The sequence below is a fragment of the Staurois parvus genome, unplaced genomic scaffold (assembly GCF_062004578.1).
Source record: "Staurois parvus isolate SC_StPar_1 unplaced genomic scaffold, SC_StPar_1.0 ptg000672l, whole genome shotgun sequence".
In the NCBI taxonomy this organism is placed as follows: domain Eukaryota; kingdom Metazoa; phylum Chordata; class Amphibia; order Anura; family Ranidae; genus Staurois; species Staurois parvus.
In genome coordinates this window covers 144,661-165,365 of record NW_028318468.1, presented here as the reverse complement: position 1 = coordinate 165,365, position 20,705 = coordinate 144,661, and the positions used below count along the sequence as shown (strand labels likewise).

The following is a 20,705-nucleotide window of genomic DNA, read 5'->3' as shown; positions in this document are numbered from 1 at the left end:
CATTAAAAAAAAAAATTGTTTACCTTGTGGTAGGATTGTTTAGTTCTTAATTATAAGTTATCTGTATAAGAGGAAATTGCCAGAAAAATGTTTATTATTATTTAAAAATAATGTATAATTAAAGAAGGGCTACTAAAAAGCATTTCATATTATTTGTTTGTCCCTTTCTTCATATAATTTCTAATGTGTAGTGATGAAAGTGTTGCCCACAGTAAACGAATGCTGTATTATTGTATTAGGGTTATGGAAAGCAGAAATACCCCAATGTAAAGAGAGATTATGTTTTAAGGTCTTCATGATTAGGCTATTACCTGTTTTTTCCTGGTTTAAGAAATGTTGACCCTGTCTTTACAGGGTCAAAAGAAAATAAGACCTGCTTGTAAAAAGAAATGCTGTATGTTCACCCTTATGGTGGCCCATGTCTTAAACATTCTTTCTATCGCAGTGCCTGGCTGCTGCATGTAATTGACACTTCCTATGTGTCGAATGCATACTCCCAGCGTTCTGCATACCCAAAAGTGTTGAATATCTGCATCAACAGCAACACAGAGCAGTTTCTAAAATATGGACCGCCACAAATGTAAGCATATAGCATTTCTTTTTACAGGGAGGCTTTACTTTAATTTTGTCCCTGTAAAGTCAGGCTCACTTTAAGGTAACCTGTATTGAGAGAATTATGAACTTGCAATTTCTGACCCTCTATTGAGAATACCAGTTGTTGACCTGCATTGCATTAGTACTGGACAATCATGAGTATTGAGAAGTTAAAATCCATTCCAGGTCAGTGCCTCAAAACTGATTGTAGCCACATCAATCATTTTCTGAAAAAAAAAAAAGAAACCTTGCATTCTCTAAATATGTTTTTTTATGGTTTCATTTTATGTATCTATTTATTAATGTAACTTTATCTTCTCTTTGTGCACCTTACAATGCTTGTAACTTTTATCTCACTGTGATCATCATCTGGCAGTCAGTGTTTTCCCTTTCCACCCTCCACGCTGGTCCTATAACTGTGTCAAGGCCAACACATTTGACACAGTCAAGGGGACATTATTATTATTATTATTATACAGGACTTATATAGCGCCGACAGTTTGCTCAGTGCTGTACATTATGGAGGGAGACAGTACAGTAACAATACAGTTCAATACAAGAGGGATTAGAGGGCCCTGCTCCTTGTTGCTTACAATCTAGGAGGGAGGGGATAGTGGTACAAGAGGTAATTAACTGTGGGGGATGGAGTGGTAGGAGGAGTAGGGGATTCCAATATTAGCTGGGGTCTGGGTAGGCTTCCCTAAAGAGATGGGTTTTCAGAGTGCGCCTAAAAGTGAGCTGAGTAGGTGATAGCCTGATAACTTGGGGTAGGGAGTTCCAGAGGATGGGTGAATCCCTTGATAAATCCTGGAGATGAGCATGGGAGGAGGAGACAAGGGAGCTAGAGTAGGAGGTCTTGTGAGGAGCGGAGAGTACGGTTTGGGTGGTATTTATTATTCTTATTATTATACAGTATTTATATAGCGCCAAAGGGTTTGCTCAGCACTGTACAATAGCAAGGGGGCAGAACATGAGACAAGACAGAAACAATACAATACACGAGGGGATTGAGGGCCCTGCTCTTTCGAGCTTACAATCTAGGAGGGAGGGGAAAGTGGTACAGGAGGAAATGGCTGTGGGAGATGGAGTGGTGGGAGGAGTGGAGGAGGTCAGTTGTTAGGTGAGGGTGGGGTAGGCTTCCCTGAAGAGGTGGGTTTTCAGGGTGCGCCTGAAGGTGAGGAGGGTAGGTGACAGTCGGATGGATTGGGGTATGGAGTTCCAGAGGATGGGGGAAGTCCTGGAGAAATCCTGCAATCGGGCGTGGGAGGAGGAAACCAGGGAGCTAAAGAGTAGGAGGTCCTGTGAGGAGCGAAGGGCACGGGTAGGGTGGTATTTGGGCATCAGGTCGGTTAGGTAGTTTGGGGCGGCGTTGTGAATGCCTTTGTAGGTCAGAGTTAGCAGTTTGAATTTGATGCGCTGGGCAATCGGGAGCCAGTGAAGGGATTGGCAGAGGGGGGTGGCGGATGTGGAGCGGTTGGTGAGGTGGATGAGTCTAGCCGCTGAGTTCAGGATAGACTGGAGTGGGGATAGCGTTTGTTTGGGTAGGCCAGTGAGAAGGGAGTTGCAGTAGTCCAGGCGTGAGATGAGGGAGTGTACAAGTTGTTTAGTAGTGTCTGGGGTGAGGAATGTACGTATCTTGGAGATGTTGCGGAGGTGGAGCCTGCATGACCTTGATAGTAATTGGACGTGAGGTAGGAAGGAAAGGTTTGAGTCCAGGGTGACACCCAGGACTTTGGCATGTGGGGTGGGAGTGATGGTGGCGTTGTTAGTAGTGATGGAGAGGATGGGGGGGGGCGCTGGCTGGGGGGAAGACCAGGAGCTCGGTTTTGGACAGGTTTAATTTGAGGAACAGGAGCGACATCCAGTCTGATATGTCGTTTAGGAGGTGGGCGATGCGGGCGGAGAGTGAGGGGGTGAGGTGGGGGGTGGAGAGGTAAATTTGTGTGTCGTCGGCATAGAGGTGGTAATTGAAGCCATGGGAGTGTATTAGTTTGCCAAGGGAGGAGGTGTAGATGGAGAAGAGGAAGGGTCCGAGGACAGAGCCTTGGGGGACCCCTACAGAGAGAGGGAGAGGTGGCAGTGTTATAGGTGACGCTGAAGGAGCGTTGGGATAGGTAGGAGGAGAACCAGGAGAGAGCAGGTTGTTATCAGTGAGGTGGGCGCTTAGGTGATTGTAGGCCAGGCGCTCAAGGAGCTTGGAAGTGAATGGTAGCAGGGAGATGGGTCTAAGGTTGTTCAGGTCAATGGGGTCAAGGGAGGGTTTTTTGAGTATGGGGTGATGTGTGCGTGCTTTAGAGGGGAGGGGAGGGGAAAGTGCCAGTGGAGAGGGAGAGATTGAAGATGTGGGTGAGGGAGCGAATGATTTAGAGACAAGGTCGGTGATGTAAATAGGGGCACTGTTATGAACGGCTTTATACGTTAGTGTTTTGAATTTTATCCGTTGGGCAATTGGAAGCCAGTGGAGCGATTGGCAGAGAGGAGTGGCAGAAACAGAGCAGTTAATAAGGTGAATGAGTCTGGCAGCAGCATTCATGATGGACTGGAGTGGGGATAGCCTGCGATGAGGTAGGTCAGTGAGGAGGGAGTTACAGTAGTCAAGGCGTGATATAACAAGGGAATGAATGAGTTGCTTAGTGGTTTCCGAGGTTAGGAACGGTCGTATCTTGGAGATGTTACTGAGGTGAAGTCTACATGAGTTTGTCAGTGATTGGACCCTGGGCTGAAAGGACAGATTGGAGTCTAGGATTAAACCTAGTACCCTGGCGTGAGGGGTAGGACTGATGATAGTATTATAGTGTGATAGTTCTTTCCTCTTCTTTATGGCACTCTGTATCTGAGGTCTGCTGGTGGAAATGTTTGTTAGCAGGGAGGGGTGTCTATGTAGGTAGGGATATTTATTTCTGGGGTGTTTATGTTTGGAGGGATGTTTATGCTGGGGGGGGTGCAGAGACATACCTACACATCTGAAATTACGTTATCACTTTTTCAGATTTTTATAGTCATTGAAACTAGTACTTTATTGTAACTTGTATACCTCTGGTGTCAATTTATATATATGTGAACATGTATTTTTTGTTGCCTATTTGAAAGTTGAGAGTATACTTGAGCTAAGTAACTGTCCTTTCTTTGTTCCTTGGAGCACAGTGTAGTATTTTCTGTTTATCTGTTTTAGAATTATCAGCAGTCTTTCTGTTTCAAGGTTGAAAAGTAGAAGGGAGACCTAAAAATTCCCAGATGGAAGTGGCCATCTGCTGGCTGACACACCTATATAATTTTCACTGAAGTTTGCTTTTAAAGCCCAATTCTGAACAGTTATGAGTACTTTTACTATACTAAAGTCAGGAGCGAACAGTTAGAAAACTGAAAAAGTGAAATAAAAACCCTTGCTGAATCTCAGAAATCTTTATAAAACAATATTTCACTTATCCACAATTTTCACTATTGTGGAGAAGAAAATGGCTTCTGGCAGCTCAATAGCCCAAAGGGTCATAAATATACAAACCGTTACAAAAGAGAATAAGAAGCTTTAAGAAAGAAAATCAATTCAGTGTTCAAATATCAGCCATATATTGACATCATCACAGGTCAGTATGAAAGTGAGACAAATCATCACAGGGCAGTATGAAAGTGAGACAAATCATCACAAGGCAGTATGAAAGTGAGATAAAAGCATGGAATATATGAAAGAACAAAGAAAGAAATGCATGAAATCAATGGCTCAATATATGGTAATATTAACACACTAGAAGTTATGACAGAAAAAAAGATAAGAGGCCTCCCAGGCCTTCATTTGGCATCAGAGATACACTGTATCAAATAATATATGATGTATTTGTTTCATCAGCATTACAGAAAAAACCCTATCAATAATGAGAGTAAATGTTACAACAGTGGGCTTCCATTGAAGGGCTATAGCCTAAATTGTTGCAATGCACACAGTATGTATAAGTCGTTCCCCCTGGTGGGTGGCCCCAGGAATAGAATGAAAGCAATACTAAAGTCTTACATTTTTTTTTCTAAAAATAGCAAATATGTCCATACTTACCTGCTGTGTGAAGTGGTTTTGCACAGAGCAGCCCGGATCTTTCTCTTGCAGGCTCTCCTGGCCTCTCTCTCCTGCCGAGTGTCCCCACATCAAGCAGCTTGCTATGGGGACACCGCTGCTCCATGTGTCCATTCACACACGGAGCCACGGCTCAATCACGGCTGGGATTGACAGCAGTGGGAGCCATTGGCATTGGTTCAGTCAATGAGGAGAGGGAGTCCTGGGATAGCCGAGATCCCAGTGCACATAACTGGATTGAGGGGGGCTTAGGTGAGTATTAGGGGTGCTGGGTGGGGCTGCTGCACAGAGGTTTTATTTACCATCATGCATAGAATGCATGAAGGTAAAAAACCTTGAGTCTTTGCAAACAGTTTAAACAACAAGCACATAGAAGAGGTCAATTGAAATGGATGACCCAAAATCTGAGCAGCAATCTTAGTAATCTTATGCCACACTGGTTGTAATAACTCACCAGGGGCGGACTGACCATTTGGAAACTCGGACACTCCCCGAGGGCCTGGGTTCAGTAGGGGGCCCCATGAGATGCCCCTGATACCTTTTTCAAAGGCTTTTTTGAGTCTGGGCAAGGACACAGGGGCCCCATGATCCCCCATGAGTTGTCAGTCCGCCTCTGTAACTCACACAACCAAAACATATCATATAGTGTACCCCGATAGGGGCAGCTCCAAAAGCATAGAGGTGAGAAGTTAGGGTTGATATTGATGGGGGTTTAATACCATTTTTATTTATTTTATTTCAGGTATTTATATAGTGCCAACAATTTACTCAGTGCTTTACATATATACATATATATATATATACATCAGTCCCTAAACCTCAAGGGGTGTACAATCTAAGGTCCCTAACTTACATTCATACTTACATACACATACTAGGGCCAATTTAGACAGTACCCAATTACCAGCTTGTCTTTGGAGTGTGGGAGGAAACCAGGGTACCTGGAGGAAACCCACGCAGGCACAGGGAGAACATGCAAACTCCAGGCAGGTGGTGCTGTGGTTGAGATTTGAACCAACAACCCTAGTACTGCCAGGTGGAAGTGCTAACCATTTAGCCACTGTGCTGCCCCATCTAGTTAACAGTTTAATTGCTGTATCCCTTACAGTCTGGGATCTACTGCATGTTCAGAGATTATCAATCATTTTATCCCAGTCCTGTTGAGTACATTGTAGGATACAATCCTCTTCCCATTTGTGTTTATAAGGGAGGGCCTCAGAAGCTAAAGTGCTAACTAAAGAACTGTAAATGTCAGAAAGTGGAACCCTTTCTTCTAAGAGAGGAACTACATATACGTTCATATAATGATCTAGATTTCAACACTATTTTAGGACAACTTAGGGATGACACATGTTCAGCCAGCTGCCGCTTCTAGGTAAATCTGCAAGAGAAATCTTTCAGAAAAACTGTGTAAAAGCATTTGAAGACACTTAAAGTAGAAGTCAAGTCAAATACTAACTATACTTAAACCTGCTACCAGGGGCGGACTGACCATTTGTAAATTTGGGCACTGCCCGAGGGCCCGGGGTCAGTAGGGGGCCCCATGAGATACCCCTGGTACCTTTTTCATAGGCTTTTTTGAGTTTGGGCAAGGACACAGGGGCCCCATGATCCCCTATTGCTCGGGGGCCCCATGAGTTGTCAGTCCACCCCTGCCTGCTACCATCCGCATTCTAAGCCTACTCTAACTAGCTTATTCTGAGGGCTCTCCGGTCCTGACACATGATCTCTCCAGCAGCTGGATTCAGTGAAGAGGAGAGATTGCCAACAGTGGCTTCAGAGCCTGTAATGGCACTGATAGACTTACTATGAGGTGTCTGTTGTCATCTGTCCCTTTTCTACACTGAAGCCAGTGCTGGGAGAGCTCTCAGAATAGTATAGAAAAGTATAGAATAGTATAGACATCTTCTCTTTACAGGGTAGTTAGAATAGGCTTGGAATAGTATTACACTTTAAGGTACCCCCATAACATACTACCTATTGTTGTAGTGCAGAAAGTATTCAATGCAAGGCCTTCTTGATTATAGTACAGCTGCTTTTGACTTGGGGTAAGGTGACAATAAGTTATAAGGGTCAAGGTTAGTGCTAGGGGCTACTTTAGAAGCACATTTAGTTTATAGAGTTAGGATTACAGGGCTAAGTAGTATAGGCTCTGTGAGATGGGGAAACAGTTCTCATTGTTTGAAGTAAATTAATGTTTTGACTGACATTCTGCGGTTTAGACGCAAGATGTCACTGTTTTTCTAACAGCCTCAGACTGCATAGATATTTGTATATTCATCAAGAGGTGGGGTTTTGCACACAGAGTTGGAGGGAACAGGAAGGAGAGAGAGAAGCCATGTTTTGGAGCATGGTGAATAAGGGGCCCTGTGAGCTGAGAATCTGACGACATCCAGGTGTGAAAGTGTCCCTCCGTAACCAGAACTGCATCTAAGTGAAGCTGATGAGATTGCTGCCAGGAATGCTGATGAGATTGCTGCCAGAAATGCTGATGAGATTGCTGCCAGGAATGCTGATGAGAGCAGAGGAACTAAGCAACATATACGGCAATACCGCATACTTGTTGGGGAGACATATTTTCTGTTCAGAGTCACCAGCGTATGGAAAGCAGACCCGGGTCGGTAAGATCGTGCACGCACCTCATTTCAGTGTTGGCGCCTTGAGACTAAGTCCAGGCCTATAGTTATTTAGGGTCTCTGTTTGTGTCAGGCTACAAGTGTTGTTACTGATCATTGGAAGGACTCCACAACTTAAAGTGACATTTCACATTGGAGAGCTGATAAAATCCAACAAACTCAAGCCAGACTGGCGTTTTGCTCAGAAGGAATACTCAGGCACATGCTACAGCACCAGTTATGGGAGAGGGAATACTGTAGATTTGTGTAAGATTGTAAGCTGTTGTGCTGCACCGCAGGCTAGCCCATAGCGTACACTCATACACTGATTCCTGCTCTTTTAGGGTAATAACAGGTAAGGTGTGGCAGCTTAGTTGTGCTCGCCAGTAGGTAAATGACCACACTTTCTACCTTCATCCATCAGAAGGCGCCGTGCTGTGCAGCACAAGGGTCTCATCCTTTGGGCTGGGTGGATGTAAATTTATTGTATGTTTCCAGCATTTGTGGTTGTGTTTATTTGCCACATCTATGTAAAATTCTGTTGTGGCAAAAGCTAGTTTTGGGGTTTCTTTCCTCGTTCGTGACTTCACTGTATCCTGGGGTGCCCACCCCGTTACACGGCTTACAGCTCTATTTGGGGGTAAATGTTAAGGGGTTACTTTTGGATTTTAGTAAAATGCTAGTGATAGAATTTAAAGGATAGCAAAACCCAAGAGCAAAAATCCAATATTTTGCAGCCTACAGCCCTTTCACGTGGTGACTGCATTAGTTTTCTTTTTTTTTCTACTTTCAGCAAATATCACAAAAATATCTGTTGATCGTGCCAAAAATACAGTGTCCTTCCAGTGTTACTTCTTGTGCAGTGCACCAAAGAAAATCTTCCTTTCTAGCCATCTTCTGTAAACTACCAATTGCACTGCTCCCCATATAATGGAGATGAAGCAACATGGTGGACATATTTGGAGACCATATCAGAAGAGCAGCCTAGGGTAACAACCATGGCTCCCTCCGTGAATACAGTGGAGTGATGTAGCCACCTAGAGATAGGGAGTGAGTTATTTTGCAGGGTTACTGGGTGAAGATAAAGCAAAAACGTTTGTAAAAAAAAAAATTAATGTAGCCACTACACCAAGGACTAGTAAGCTGCAATATATAAAATGTTTTGTTTTTGGTTTAGATACACTTATTTAACCACGGAAGACACAGCGGGCACCAGGTCGCAGTGCCACGCGCTCCCACGGAGCGCGCACAGGCTTTGAATGCGGGTGCCATTTATAAATGGCAACCCAATCTTGCACTGCTCCCGTCCGTACATGGGCCGGATGGGAGCAGTGCAAGAGCAGGTTGCCGTTTATAAACAGCGCCCGCTTTCACATCCTGTGCGTGCTCCCTGGACACAGCGGAACACCGATCGCTGTATGGGACCTCTGTGTGAGGTCCCGATTCATGTGATCACTGATTGGCCAATCAGTGATCACATGAACAGTAGTAAACAAGATGTCACTTCCTGACATCATTGCTTACTACGTGTGAAATCTGTGAATGATCACAGAGGTAACATGGTACAAGGCTGTTCACAACAGCCTTGTACCATGTGACAAGCTGTGACCAATCACAGCTCGTACAGTATTTCTCAATGGCTGCAGGAATGCATCCAGAGAGAAGGAGAAATGATTGCATTTCCAGTGTTTATGGTTGTAAAAGCAATCAGTGTATAAAAAGAAAAAAAAATCTTCATCACCCCCCACAAGTAGTACAGTGTCACCATGGTGACACTGTACTGCTAGGGTGACAGTATGTAAAAATAAATAAAATAATGAATAATATAAAAAAATAAAACAAATGTAAAAATTATAATTTTTGGTTATAAACTAATTTGGGTTAATATTTTTGAAAAGATAACTGAATACATTTTGGCCAAGATGTATGAAGAAAAATTATTCATTTGCAAAATTTTATAAGAAAAACACTTTTTTAAATTTTTTTGACTTTTTCATTTATATAGCAAAGAAAAAAATTCCCAGTGGTGAATAAATGCCACCAAAATAAAGTTTTATCTGTCTCAAAAAAATGCTAAAAAAGTCATATGGGTACAGTGTTGCATGACCACACAATTCTCATTCAAAGTGTGATAGCACTGAAAGCTGAAAATTGGCCTGGGCAGGAAGAGTGTGAAAGTGTCCAGACTTGAAGTGGTTAAAGTACTTATTGGGCAGGTCAAGGTGCTTGGTAGAGTTTATTCCTCATGAAACATACTAGACACTATAACTGAGATTTCTACTTAATGTAGATGTGATTGTATTAGTGCACTTGCAACAGTAACAATTGAGTACTGTCCGTGATACTTTTTTTATTTGCACTAACATACAATTTTGAGGACAAGCTTTTGGGGTATGTCCCCTTCTTCAAGGTCCGAGCAGTATTATTACAATGTTTTAGCAGAATGTTAGAAGTTGGATATGAGAAAAAAAAGAGACCTCAATGTTTTAGTCCTGAAAGGAAATTTCAAATCCATTCAGGAAAGAAAAACTTTTGAACTAAGAATGATAATTCTATTTCACACAAGAGATAAGGGCCTTAATTTGGACATTTGGATTACTCAATCATTATCCAACATATTTATGACTCTCTCTGTGATTGTTGTTCCCCCCCCCCCCCCCAGTCTTTGCTTTTCCTTTGCTGTATCTTATCTCTAGTTTAACCCTAGGCTTGTGTTTCTTTCTGCTTTTTTTTTTCTTTTTTTTTTCTCTCATCTCCAACTTCTAACATTCTTCTAAAACATTGTAATAGTACTGCTCGGACCTTGAAGAAGATGACATACCCCGAAAGCTTGTCCTCAAAATTGTATGTTAGTGCAAATAAAAAAAGTATCACGGACAGTACTCAATTGTTTCTGTACTTAATGTAGGGAATGCTTAGGCTAGGAGAGATTCTTTGCTTTGATTGTTCTGAGGAACACAGCTACTGGTACAAAAAAGTATGTGCGTTCTAAAAATGTTAGAGTTTTCATCAGAGCAAGAAGTGTGCGAAAATCTAATTTGGACTCCTATTTTGATGACAATTCTCTAAGGTAGGAATTCTGTTCATCTTCTATTTAACAATAGCAGGCATAAATTACTATTGTGTGCTTGCAGTATTGGCTTGCATTTGTGCACAAAATAATGCATGATCCCTGCAGTTATTTAGAAATATGTATGCTGATGTTCAATGCATATGAATATGATTCTGTCCTAGTTTTCCACATGTGTTGAACAATCAAATAATTGTGCTTTCATGCTTTCTGTTTCAATAAGGTGCTCTAAGGAATGTGTGGTGTATGAGGTAACGTACACTGGATTTTGCATAGCCTAAGAATAAGTACCATGAGCCCTCTGATGAGAGCCCTCTGATGTCTGATGAGACATACACTGACAATCTGGGATAGTTTTACGCATCCTGATAAACTAATAATACCACATTTCCCCTTAATTCTTGTTACAGTAACAGGTGACACACTTTTCCTTTTGGGATTATAATCTTCATCCTCTTTTACTTGGTGGATGACTCATGGCTTTACCATGTCTTCTTGAGAGACTCAATCCTCACATGACCCACTATTGGATACATCTCAACATTTTCTCTACTGAATTCTTTAGATACCTGCAACTCAAACACTGGATAACAATACTTATTCATAACAAGAAAACTGCCCAGTTTTGAACACATTTTTAATCACATATTCCTTATTGTTTAACCACTTGTCTACCAGGCACTTATACCCCCTTCCTGCCCAGGCCAATTTTTAGCTTTCAACGCTGTCGCACTTTGACAATTGCGCGGTCATGCAACACTGCACCCATATGAAATTTTTATCATTTTTTTCACACAAATAGCAGCACTGCTGGGCACAGGTGGCTGGCACAGTTGGGCGGCACTGATCATCAGGGCACTGATCATCAGTGCCCTGATGATTAGTGCCGATCCCTTTGCTGACAGTCGCCGGTTCTGTGACAGCGTGAGGAAAGTGCAGCCGATAACCGGCAACTGTATTTACCTGGTGATTGCTGTGTCATTGGACGCAGCTGATCACGTGGTAAAAAGCCACCGTGATTGGCTGATTTACCGTACTACGTGATCAACTGAGTTCGTAGGACACAGTGAACACCGGCGGGGCAAGGTGCGTGCGCAGGGGGTGTGTCCTATAATGATGTCCATGGACATCGTCCCAGGATTAAACAACCGCTACAGCACGGTTGCGGACCAGTTAAACTTGTCTATAGAGGTATGCACACTAGAAAAGCTAAAAATTGCTTTAGACACGCTGGACAAAAACCACTAATGTTTTAGCGTTTTTTTTGCCGGCATTTAGCAATGTTTAGTCTATTGTGTAAGCTACATTTAGTAGCTTCATTGTTAAGGAGCGTGCCGCTGTGTTCTTAACAACGGATGAGTCATTAGCTGTCAGCAGGGTCCCCCTATTGCTGGCAATACAAAAATGTGAAAAAAACAGTGTGGGGGTCTCCCCCCCCCAAAGGGCCTGGTATGGATTTTAAGGGTAACCCTATGCCAAAAAAAAAAAAGTGTGGGGTCCCCACAAAATCCATACCAGACCCTTATTCGAGCATGCAGCCTGGCAGGCCAGATAACGAGGGGGCCAAGAGAACGCCCCCCCCCCGAACCATACCAGACCACATGCCCTAAACATGGGGCATATGCCCCCATGCACCCATATGAAATTTTTATCATTTTTTCACACAAATAGCAGCACTGCTGGGCACAGGCGGGTGGCACAGGTGGGCGGCACTGATCATCAGGGCACTGATGATCAGTGCCGTGATGATTAGTGCCGATCCCTTTGCTGACAGTCGCCGGTTCTGTGACAGCGTGAGGAAAGTGCAGCCGATAACCGGCAACTGTATTTACCTGGTGATCGCTCTGTCATTGGATGCAGCTGATCACGTGGTAAAAAGCTGCCGTGATTGGCCGATTTACCGTACTACGTGATCAGCTGAGTTCGTAGGACACAGCAAACACCGGCGGGACAAGGTGCGCGCCGCAGGGCATGTGTCCTATAATGATGTCCATGGACGTTTTCTCAGGATTAAACAACCGCACTGTAGCCGTCCTTCGGCTACAGCACGGTTGCGGACCAGTTAAACTTGTCTATAGAGGTATGCACACTAGAAAAGCTAAAAATTGCTTTAAAAACGCTGGACAAAAAACACTAATGTTTAGCGTTATTTTGCCGGCATTTAGCAATGTTTAGTCTATTGTGTAAGCTACATTTAGTAGCTTCATTGTTAAGGAGCGGGCCGTTGTGTCCTTAACAACGGATGAGTCATTAGCTGTCACCAGGGTCCCCCTATTGCTGGCAATACAATACAAAAATGTGAAAAAAACAGTGTGGGGGTCTCCCCCCCCCCCCCCAAAGGGCCTGGTATCGATTTTAAGGGTAACCCTATGCCAAAAAAAAAAAAGTGTGGGGTCCCCACAAAATCCATACCAGACCCTTATTTGAGCATGCAGCCTGGCAGGCCAGGAAAGGAGGGGGGCAAGAGAACGCTCCCCCCCCCGAACCATACCAGACCACATGCCCTAAACATGGGGAGGTGTTTTGGGGCAGGGGGATCCCCCCAAAAGCACTTGTCCTCATGTTGATGGGGACAAATGCCTCTTTCCCACAACCCTATCCAGTAGTTGTGGGGGTCTGTGGATGGGGGGCTTTAACAAGGGGGACCCCAGTTCCCACCCCTCCATACAAATGAGTATGGGGCACATAGTACCCTTACTCATTCACAAAAAAAGTGTAAAAAGTAAATAAAAACAAGTGACAAGTCACTTATCAAAAAATACAAAATAAAAAAAATGTGTAGATCCATTCAGTCATGACACCAGCCACCACCGCCGACCCAAAAAAAAAAAAAAAAAAAACCCTCTGGTCCCAACGAAAGGCTCACACCATATGGCAGCTCCTTCGTCTGACAGCTCTTAAATAACTAAGGGATGGGGCCACCCAGTGACATCACTGAGTGATGCCACCTTCTTGTGACTCAATTGACCAGGGCATGCTGGGTCGGTGATGGCAGGAGCCTTCATTTGGACTGGAGGGTTTTTTTTATCCAGGTTGGTGGCAGTGGCAGGAATCGAGATTGATGATGGATCTACACTGGGGGACTTTTTAAATTTTTTTAATAAAGGACTTGTCAAAAACTGCCTTTACAATACACTTTTTTTTTTGTGAATGACTAGGGGTATAATAGTCATTCACATAGGGGGCTGGGATCTGGGACAGGGTTGTGGGGAAAATGCCCTTGTCTCCATCAACATGGAGACAAGATGCTTTGAGGGGTAGCCTTCCCTGCCCCAAAGCACCCCCCCCCTTGTTGAGGGCATGTGGCCTGGTATGGTTCAGGAGGGGGGGGGGCATTCATTCTCCTGCCAGGTTGCATGCTTGGAAAGGTTATGCTATGGATTTTGGGGAGGACCCGATGGGTTTTGGCAGTTCCCCTCAAAATCCACACCAGACCTAAAAGGGGGGGGGGGACCCCATGCCATTTTTTTTTACAATTGTTTATTGCAGGCAAAGGTTCTTTTTACATTCAACGACAGATGGGAGCCCCGCTGTCAGCTGATGACTCATCCTTTAAGGACGCAGTGGCCGGCTTCCCAGCCTGTTCCCTAATAACCAGCTATTCACTGGTTGTTAAAGTGTTACTAAACACATAACAGAATAATCATTCTGTATATGCAGTAAAGCATGCTTGTTACTCACTGTAACAAGGGTTAATCCTCTGCATTGCGTAAAAAGGCAGTTTGATCCTAACATCTTTGATCCTACCCTTCTTCCAGTGTTCTCCTCTTATCTCCTGATATAACATATCTTGTGGAGTGACTTCTCTGCTCCTCCTCTTGTTCAAATGTCCACGTCTTATCTCCTAATAAGACAGACTGAACCATAGCCATTCTGTACATGCTCAGTTTAGTGTGTATTGCTAGAGGGTTTTTTTTCTTGGGAGAGTGAATATGATCAGCACAGGGCCAATCAACATTGTCCAGACAGAGGACATGGGTTTTGCATCCTCCTAAAGCAGAAAGAAAACTCCTACAAGCTTTAACCAGTGCTTGGCTCTTTCTTTCTCTTTCTCTCTCTTTCTCTTTCTCTCTTTCTCTCTCTCCCATTCTCTTTCTCTCTTTCTCTCTCTCTTTCTTTCTCTCTTTCTCTCTCTCTTTCTCTCTTTCTTTCTCTCTCCTGATTTTTATGTTGCCTAGGGCAGCACAAAAGCAAAATACACCACTGGATAGGAGGTAGACTGCATATTTAAGAACAGCAATTGCACTGTGCTGTCAGCTTGTAAAGTTTGGAATTCACTGTTTTTTTGGCAGATAGTTTTCTGGTAGGTATTTTTCTGTACTTGAAGTATTTTTTTAAAGGTATAAAACATGCAGCACATATATGTACTACAGAGATCTACTATATATGTTTTTATTTATTTATTTTATACTCTGCCCTGGCATACACTTTAAGCCACAAAAGGTTTTTTAAGAATTCTATGTTATAAAATTGTGTAGCTTTAGTGGAGTTACAGCTAAACTTTTAGCATGTATATAGGGTTCTTCCAGGTTAATGGGCTTCTTAGGTACACAGGACAAGCTTTGCTCACAATTACAGATGAGTGCATGCACATTTTTCTTAGGGGTTCGATTAATTTTAGTTTTTTTTACAACACTAACAAAAAGACATAACTACAACCAAAACCAACATTGTTTCTTTCCACTCTAATTGTACTTCAGAGTTCTACTTAATCATCCTTGGGTATGAATTATTAGCTCATTCTGCACAGACATCGACCTGTCTGATAACATTTTATTATTTGTAACAATACTTGCATTCTAAAGGTCACCTGATAAGGTATGTGGCACCATACACTTGACTATTTTCCATTTCCTATTTGATTATACTTTAATTTTACGCTAACAAGGACTGAGCTGGGAAACAAATTACACAATGATAAAGAGTGAAAGCAGTTATTTGTAATTTACTAAGATGGCAGAAGTGTACACATGTTATTTACACAAACAGACTGTATACAACTTTATGAAAGTTCAAGGACACAAATAAAGTACAAATTGAAGTATTATTTGTACAATCTCAATGTGATTGTACAAAAACATAACCTTGAATTGGAAGCTTAAAAAAATATGATGTGGATTTAGAATGGATGTATTATTTATCGTATTCTCTGGTAATTACATGGGGCTAAGACAGTGCTACATATACTACTATATGGAGAACTCACTCAAAATATTCTGCTCATTCTTGTTGGAAACTCTCCTGTGTAGTTACCAAATATCTCTAATATGTAACTTGAATAAGAAAGGGTGAGAACCTATGCCACATTGTTATTGCTGTCCCCATTCTCCTCTTTCTTACTGTCACCAGGTGAAATCACCTTGACAGGGACACAATAAAAACATGACAGAGATTCAAATCCCCCCCCCCCCCAACAAAAGATTTGGCTAAGGTACTTTGACAGGTGTTTTTTTTTTGCAATCTCACACCTGCTGGTGGGGGCGGGCCAGAAGGAGCACATGCCCAGGGCTTTATGTTGAGAGGGGCATGCTTGGAACTCACCCGATTATCCCTCTCCACACTGACAGGAGTGACTGCAGTGTCAGTCCTGTCAGGAGGAGCCAGAGCCTGTGGTGAGAACACACTCAGTCTCAGTGATGTGATTGGGAAGTGAGGAATGACTTCCCTTCTAGCTCTGGTATCTCCTGACACTAGTCCTGTATTCCAGTGATTTCTATTCAGTGATAGTTACTAAGCATTGTATTGGTCATTTACATATCTGCTCTGGAATCCGATGTACATACAATGTCCAGCCAGTAGGTGACAACAGATTAACAGTCAGGGGATAAGGAGTGCTTGGGGCAACATACTGTGTTTGCAGTGTAACCCTCCCTGCATGTCTCATACCTCCCAGCAAAAACGTGGCAAAACAGGATAAGTTTCCTCTTTTTAACTGAAAATATAAAAAAAATCTGATCAAAAATTGATTACTGTGAAAGGGCCCTTAGACTGCCATTTAACTGGGGCAAATGTGCAAGACTGGAATACAATACATGCCATCAGAGAACGGTTAAGATAAAAGAAAAAGTACAAAACAGTTAGCCTTCTATTTAAATTATGTTAAGGTATGCTAGGGGCTATACAAAAATATACAGTAATAAACAGTAAATATAATATTTTCCAAAGTATTTTACATTGCTGGGCACCAAGCAGCCTTCTGCATCTAAAACATCACAGCGAAGTTCTTGATCTAGTGGCACATGCTCTATGGCCCCATTCTTTCCAAAGTATGGTCCATAATCATAGCAGTTTCAACCTTCAAGTAGAGTATATAGGAATGAACGAGGCCACAGCATGTGTATGCACTAGGCAAAGGACCCAGCCAGGTTTTTTTCACATGCAAAGCCTGTGTGGTACTGTACAGAGCCATGCAAGAACATAGGCATGGGCGTAAAGGTAAGTATTTAAATATGCCAGCTACAATCAAGGGTGTGATGAGGCAGCATAAACCTAAAGAAATTTTGAAGCCACCATGCAGTCCTGAGTAGGACCACCCCTGGGATGACACAGACCTAAAGGTATGCACTTGAAGGATGGTGTTACCAACTCCACTATTTCACCAAGATAAGTAATTGTGATCCCGAAGTTGTACTCAGTCAGGAGCTGCAGAGCATGTCTCATTCAGCCCATTTATCTTCTAGAGGAGTCCGACCATATGCAGCAAGTTGGTAGATTGGCAGGTGCCAGGTTAATCCAGGTGCAGCAGGGGTGAGCCCAGCTTCTAACAGAGCTTTGACTACAATCATAATGCCCAGCCCTGGGGACACCAGCATGATTTAGGGTGACCACACCTTTAGTCTGTGGTATTGTGTTATGACCATGAGCAATGGGTCGGCATTTTCATGGTTAAAACAAGCAGCAAGGGGGTGACATAATGCCTACTTACCACTTGTCAAACACTCTCTGAAAAGCAATCCACATGATGTGGCACATTCCACAAACATTACATACTGTACATAAAATATTCATGCCCCATTCCATCAGGGGGTGTGGTTTGTCATCTTTGCCCGAGGCACCATGTTTTATATGGGTGCATGTCCCATGAAATGATCATGCCCCAGGTTTACCAGATATATATATATATATATATATATAGTGAGCTGTCAACAATAAATATACATAGGAGCAGAGCATTAGGGTTGTCGTTCAAATCCCATCCACCACACTACTTGCTTGGTAGGTTAACTGGCTCCTGATTAAAATGGCCCTAGTATGTGTATATATGCAAGTTAGGGACCTTAGATTGTGAGCTCCTTGAGGGCAGGGATGTGCAATATACACATGTAAAGTGCTGTTTAAATTGGCAGTACTACTGTATATAAGTGCCTGAGATAATTAAATAATAATAAATATAACTCATTAACTTGCATATATATATATGAAAAAAATACACTGCTCAAAAAATTAAAGGAGCACTTTTTAATCAGAGTATAGCATCAAGTCAATTAAACTCCTGGGTTATTAATCTGGTCAGTTACTGTAAGTAGCAGAGGGGGTTGTTAATTTCATTGACACCAAAGCAGCTGAAACTGATTAACAACAGATGCACTAGATGGGCAGCGCTGAGACAACCCCCAAAACAGGAATGGTTTTACATTTCGAGGCCACTGACAATGTTTTCCCTATTCATCTTTTCTGACTGTTTTTCACTAGTTTTGCATTTGGCTAGGGTCAGTGTCACTATTGGTAGCATGAGGCGATACCTGGACCTTACAGAGGTTGCACAGGCAGTCCAACTCCTCCAGGATGGCACATCAATACGTGCCATTGCCGGAAGGTTTGCAGTATCTCCTAGTACAGTCTCAAGAGCATGGAGAAGATTCCAGGAGACAGGTAGTTACACTAGGAGAGCTGGACAGGACCATAGAAGGTCCTTAACCCATCAGCAAGACCAGTATTTGCTCCTTTGTGCAAGGAGGAACAGGATGAGCACTGCCAGAGCCCTATAAAATTCCCTCCAGCAGGCCACTGGTGTAAATATCTCTAACCAAACAAACAAACAAACAGAAACAACATCCTCTAGCGGGCCCTGTGCTCACTGCCCAGTACCATAGAGCTTGACTAGTATTTGCCATTGAGCACCAGAATTGGCAAGTCTACCACTGGTGCCATGTGCTATTCGCAGATGAGAGCAGGTTCGCCCTGAGCACATGTGACACACATCAAAGGGTATGGAGAAGCCGTGGAGAACAGTATGCTGCCTGTAACATTGTTCAGCATGACTGTTTTGGTGGTGGGTCAGTGATGGTCTGGGGAGGCATATCCATGGAGGGACGCACAGACCTCTACAGGCTAGACAATGGCACCCTGACTGCCATTAGGTATAGGGATGAAATCCTTGGACCCATTGTCAGACCCTATGCTGGTGCAGTTGGTCCTAGGTTCCTCCTAGTGCATGACAATGCCCGGACTCATGTGGCAAGATTATGCAGGCAGTTCCTGTAGGATGAAGGAATTGATACCATTGAATTTGCCCTCACACTCTTCTGACCAATAGAACACCTCTGGGATCTCATTTTTCGGTCCATCCGACGCTGCCAGGTTGCACCTCAGGCTGTCCAGGAGCTCAGTGATGCCCTGGTCCAGATCTGGGAGGAAATACCCCAGGACACCATCTGTCGTCTCATTAGGAGCCTGCCCCAATGTTGTCAGGCATGCATACAAGCACAGGGGGGCTATTACAAACTACTGAGTACCATTTGGAGTTGCTGCAATGAAATTTCAGCAAAATGGACTAGCCTGCTGCATTATTTTTTCACTTTGATTTTTGGGTGTCTTTAAATTTAGTCCTCTGTAGGTTGATAATTTTCATTTCCATCAAACGATGGGGCATCCTTACATTCCTAACACACTACCCAGTCCATATCAGTATAGATATCCAGCATGATATTTTTTTCCATTGAGATCTGATGTGTTTTCAAAGTGTTCCTTTAATTTGTTTGAGCAGTGTACATACATAAACTAGTCACATACAATTCACGAAAAAAATCCAACCACAACATGTAAGGAGCGTTCTGGACGTCATTAAACTACTGGTTAAAATTTGTTTTAGAAATTGTCAGCTAATTGAAATGGAAAGGTAATTTTCAATAACAGTGAATAACAGAATTAGTTGTGTAGTAACAATATTGTTGTACCACAGTAGAGCTTTGTCTTAAAACATGACTTATTCACTGCTTACTATTTAGATTTACTTACTATTGCTTACTTTCACTTACCAATGCTTAGATTTACCAAAACAATACGATTTGGACAACAAACAAATATAGAATTTGCTTCTTTTTTCCAGTCTATGATGGCACTGCTGTGAAACACTACAGAATTAGAAAGCTTGATAATGGAGGATTTTATATTTCACCAAGAAAAACTTTCCGGGATTTGGAGGAACTTGTGCAAAATTACAAAAAGTCAATAGATGGTCTCTGCTGCAGGCTCACAAACCCATGTAAAAAGGTATTTACAGATTCCTCATTTATGTCTTGTTTGTGTGTATAACTGTTTCATTTATTCAACTGAGTGAGCTATTCTGCATTTCTCATAAATTAGAGCGGGCTTTAGGTACTGGTTAGAGGGTGTCACTGTGATCTTAACATCTATTTGAATAAATCTGTAGTTTAAAGTTCCCTAGCCCAAATCCTCTGTACACAGAGAAACTTAATCTATGTTATACAATGCCCCCTGTCACTGACGTACAACTTACCACAAGGCATCACTGTCCTGGAGAACACTGTGTTTCGGCGAACATTTATGTAACACCGAGAGGGTCCCTCTGAGCCGGCTGGAGGTCCATGAGCAGCCACCTCTGTGATGCTGTTCCCTGACCTTTACTAATTGGCAGAAGCTTAGATGCCCTTAAACTTTTTTTAAAGGAACAACCCATCTGGTTAAATTTAAGGTAAATCATCCCAGGAGTGGAGTATTCTGTACCATATAGGGTTAGTCATTTTAAAGGGCCTGGATGTAATAAATAAACAGGGGAATACCGCAATGCATCAGCATATTGTAGAGCCCCAATTTAATAACATTATAACCACAAGTCATGCAATCAAATTTAAAAACAATACAAAAATCTATCTGATGTTGTGGTTTCAACAGCTTTTACTCTGCATGGCCAGTGCAGAACTATGTGATCCCAGGACCTTGTACATTGTGTCATTGATTTATAAGTAACGTGGATAACATGGTTTATGATATTTTTTCACATATAGATTTATACAGACTGCTGCCTCTCTAATGCGTAAAAAGATTGCTTTGGGCATTTTAAAGTAGTGTTTTTTTCTGGGTATAATAGACCCTAACAACCATTTCTACTCTAAGCTAATTT

At 42.6% G+C, this 20,705-nt stretch overlaps 1 protein-coding gene across 1 annotated transcript in view; it reads left to right on the top strand.

Moving 5' to 3' along the window:
* Positions 1-20,705, top strand: part of FRK (fyn related Src family tyrosine kinase) — a 161,092-nt gene that overhangs the window by 85,473 nt on the left and 54,914 nt on the right. The window contains exon 3 of the mRNA XM_089652142.1: positions 19,671-19,834. Within this exon, the coding sequence (XP_089508268.1) occupies positions 19,671-19,834 (164 nt within the window). The remainder of the gene's footprint in view (positions 1-19,670; positions 19,835-20,705) is intronic.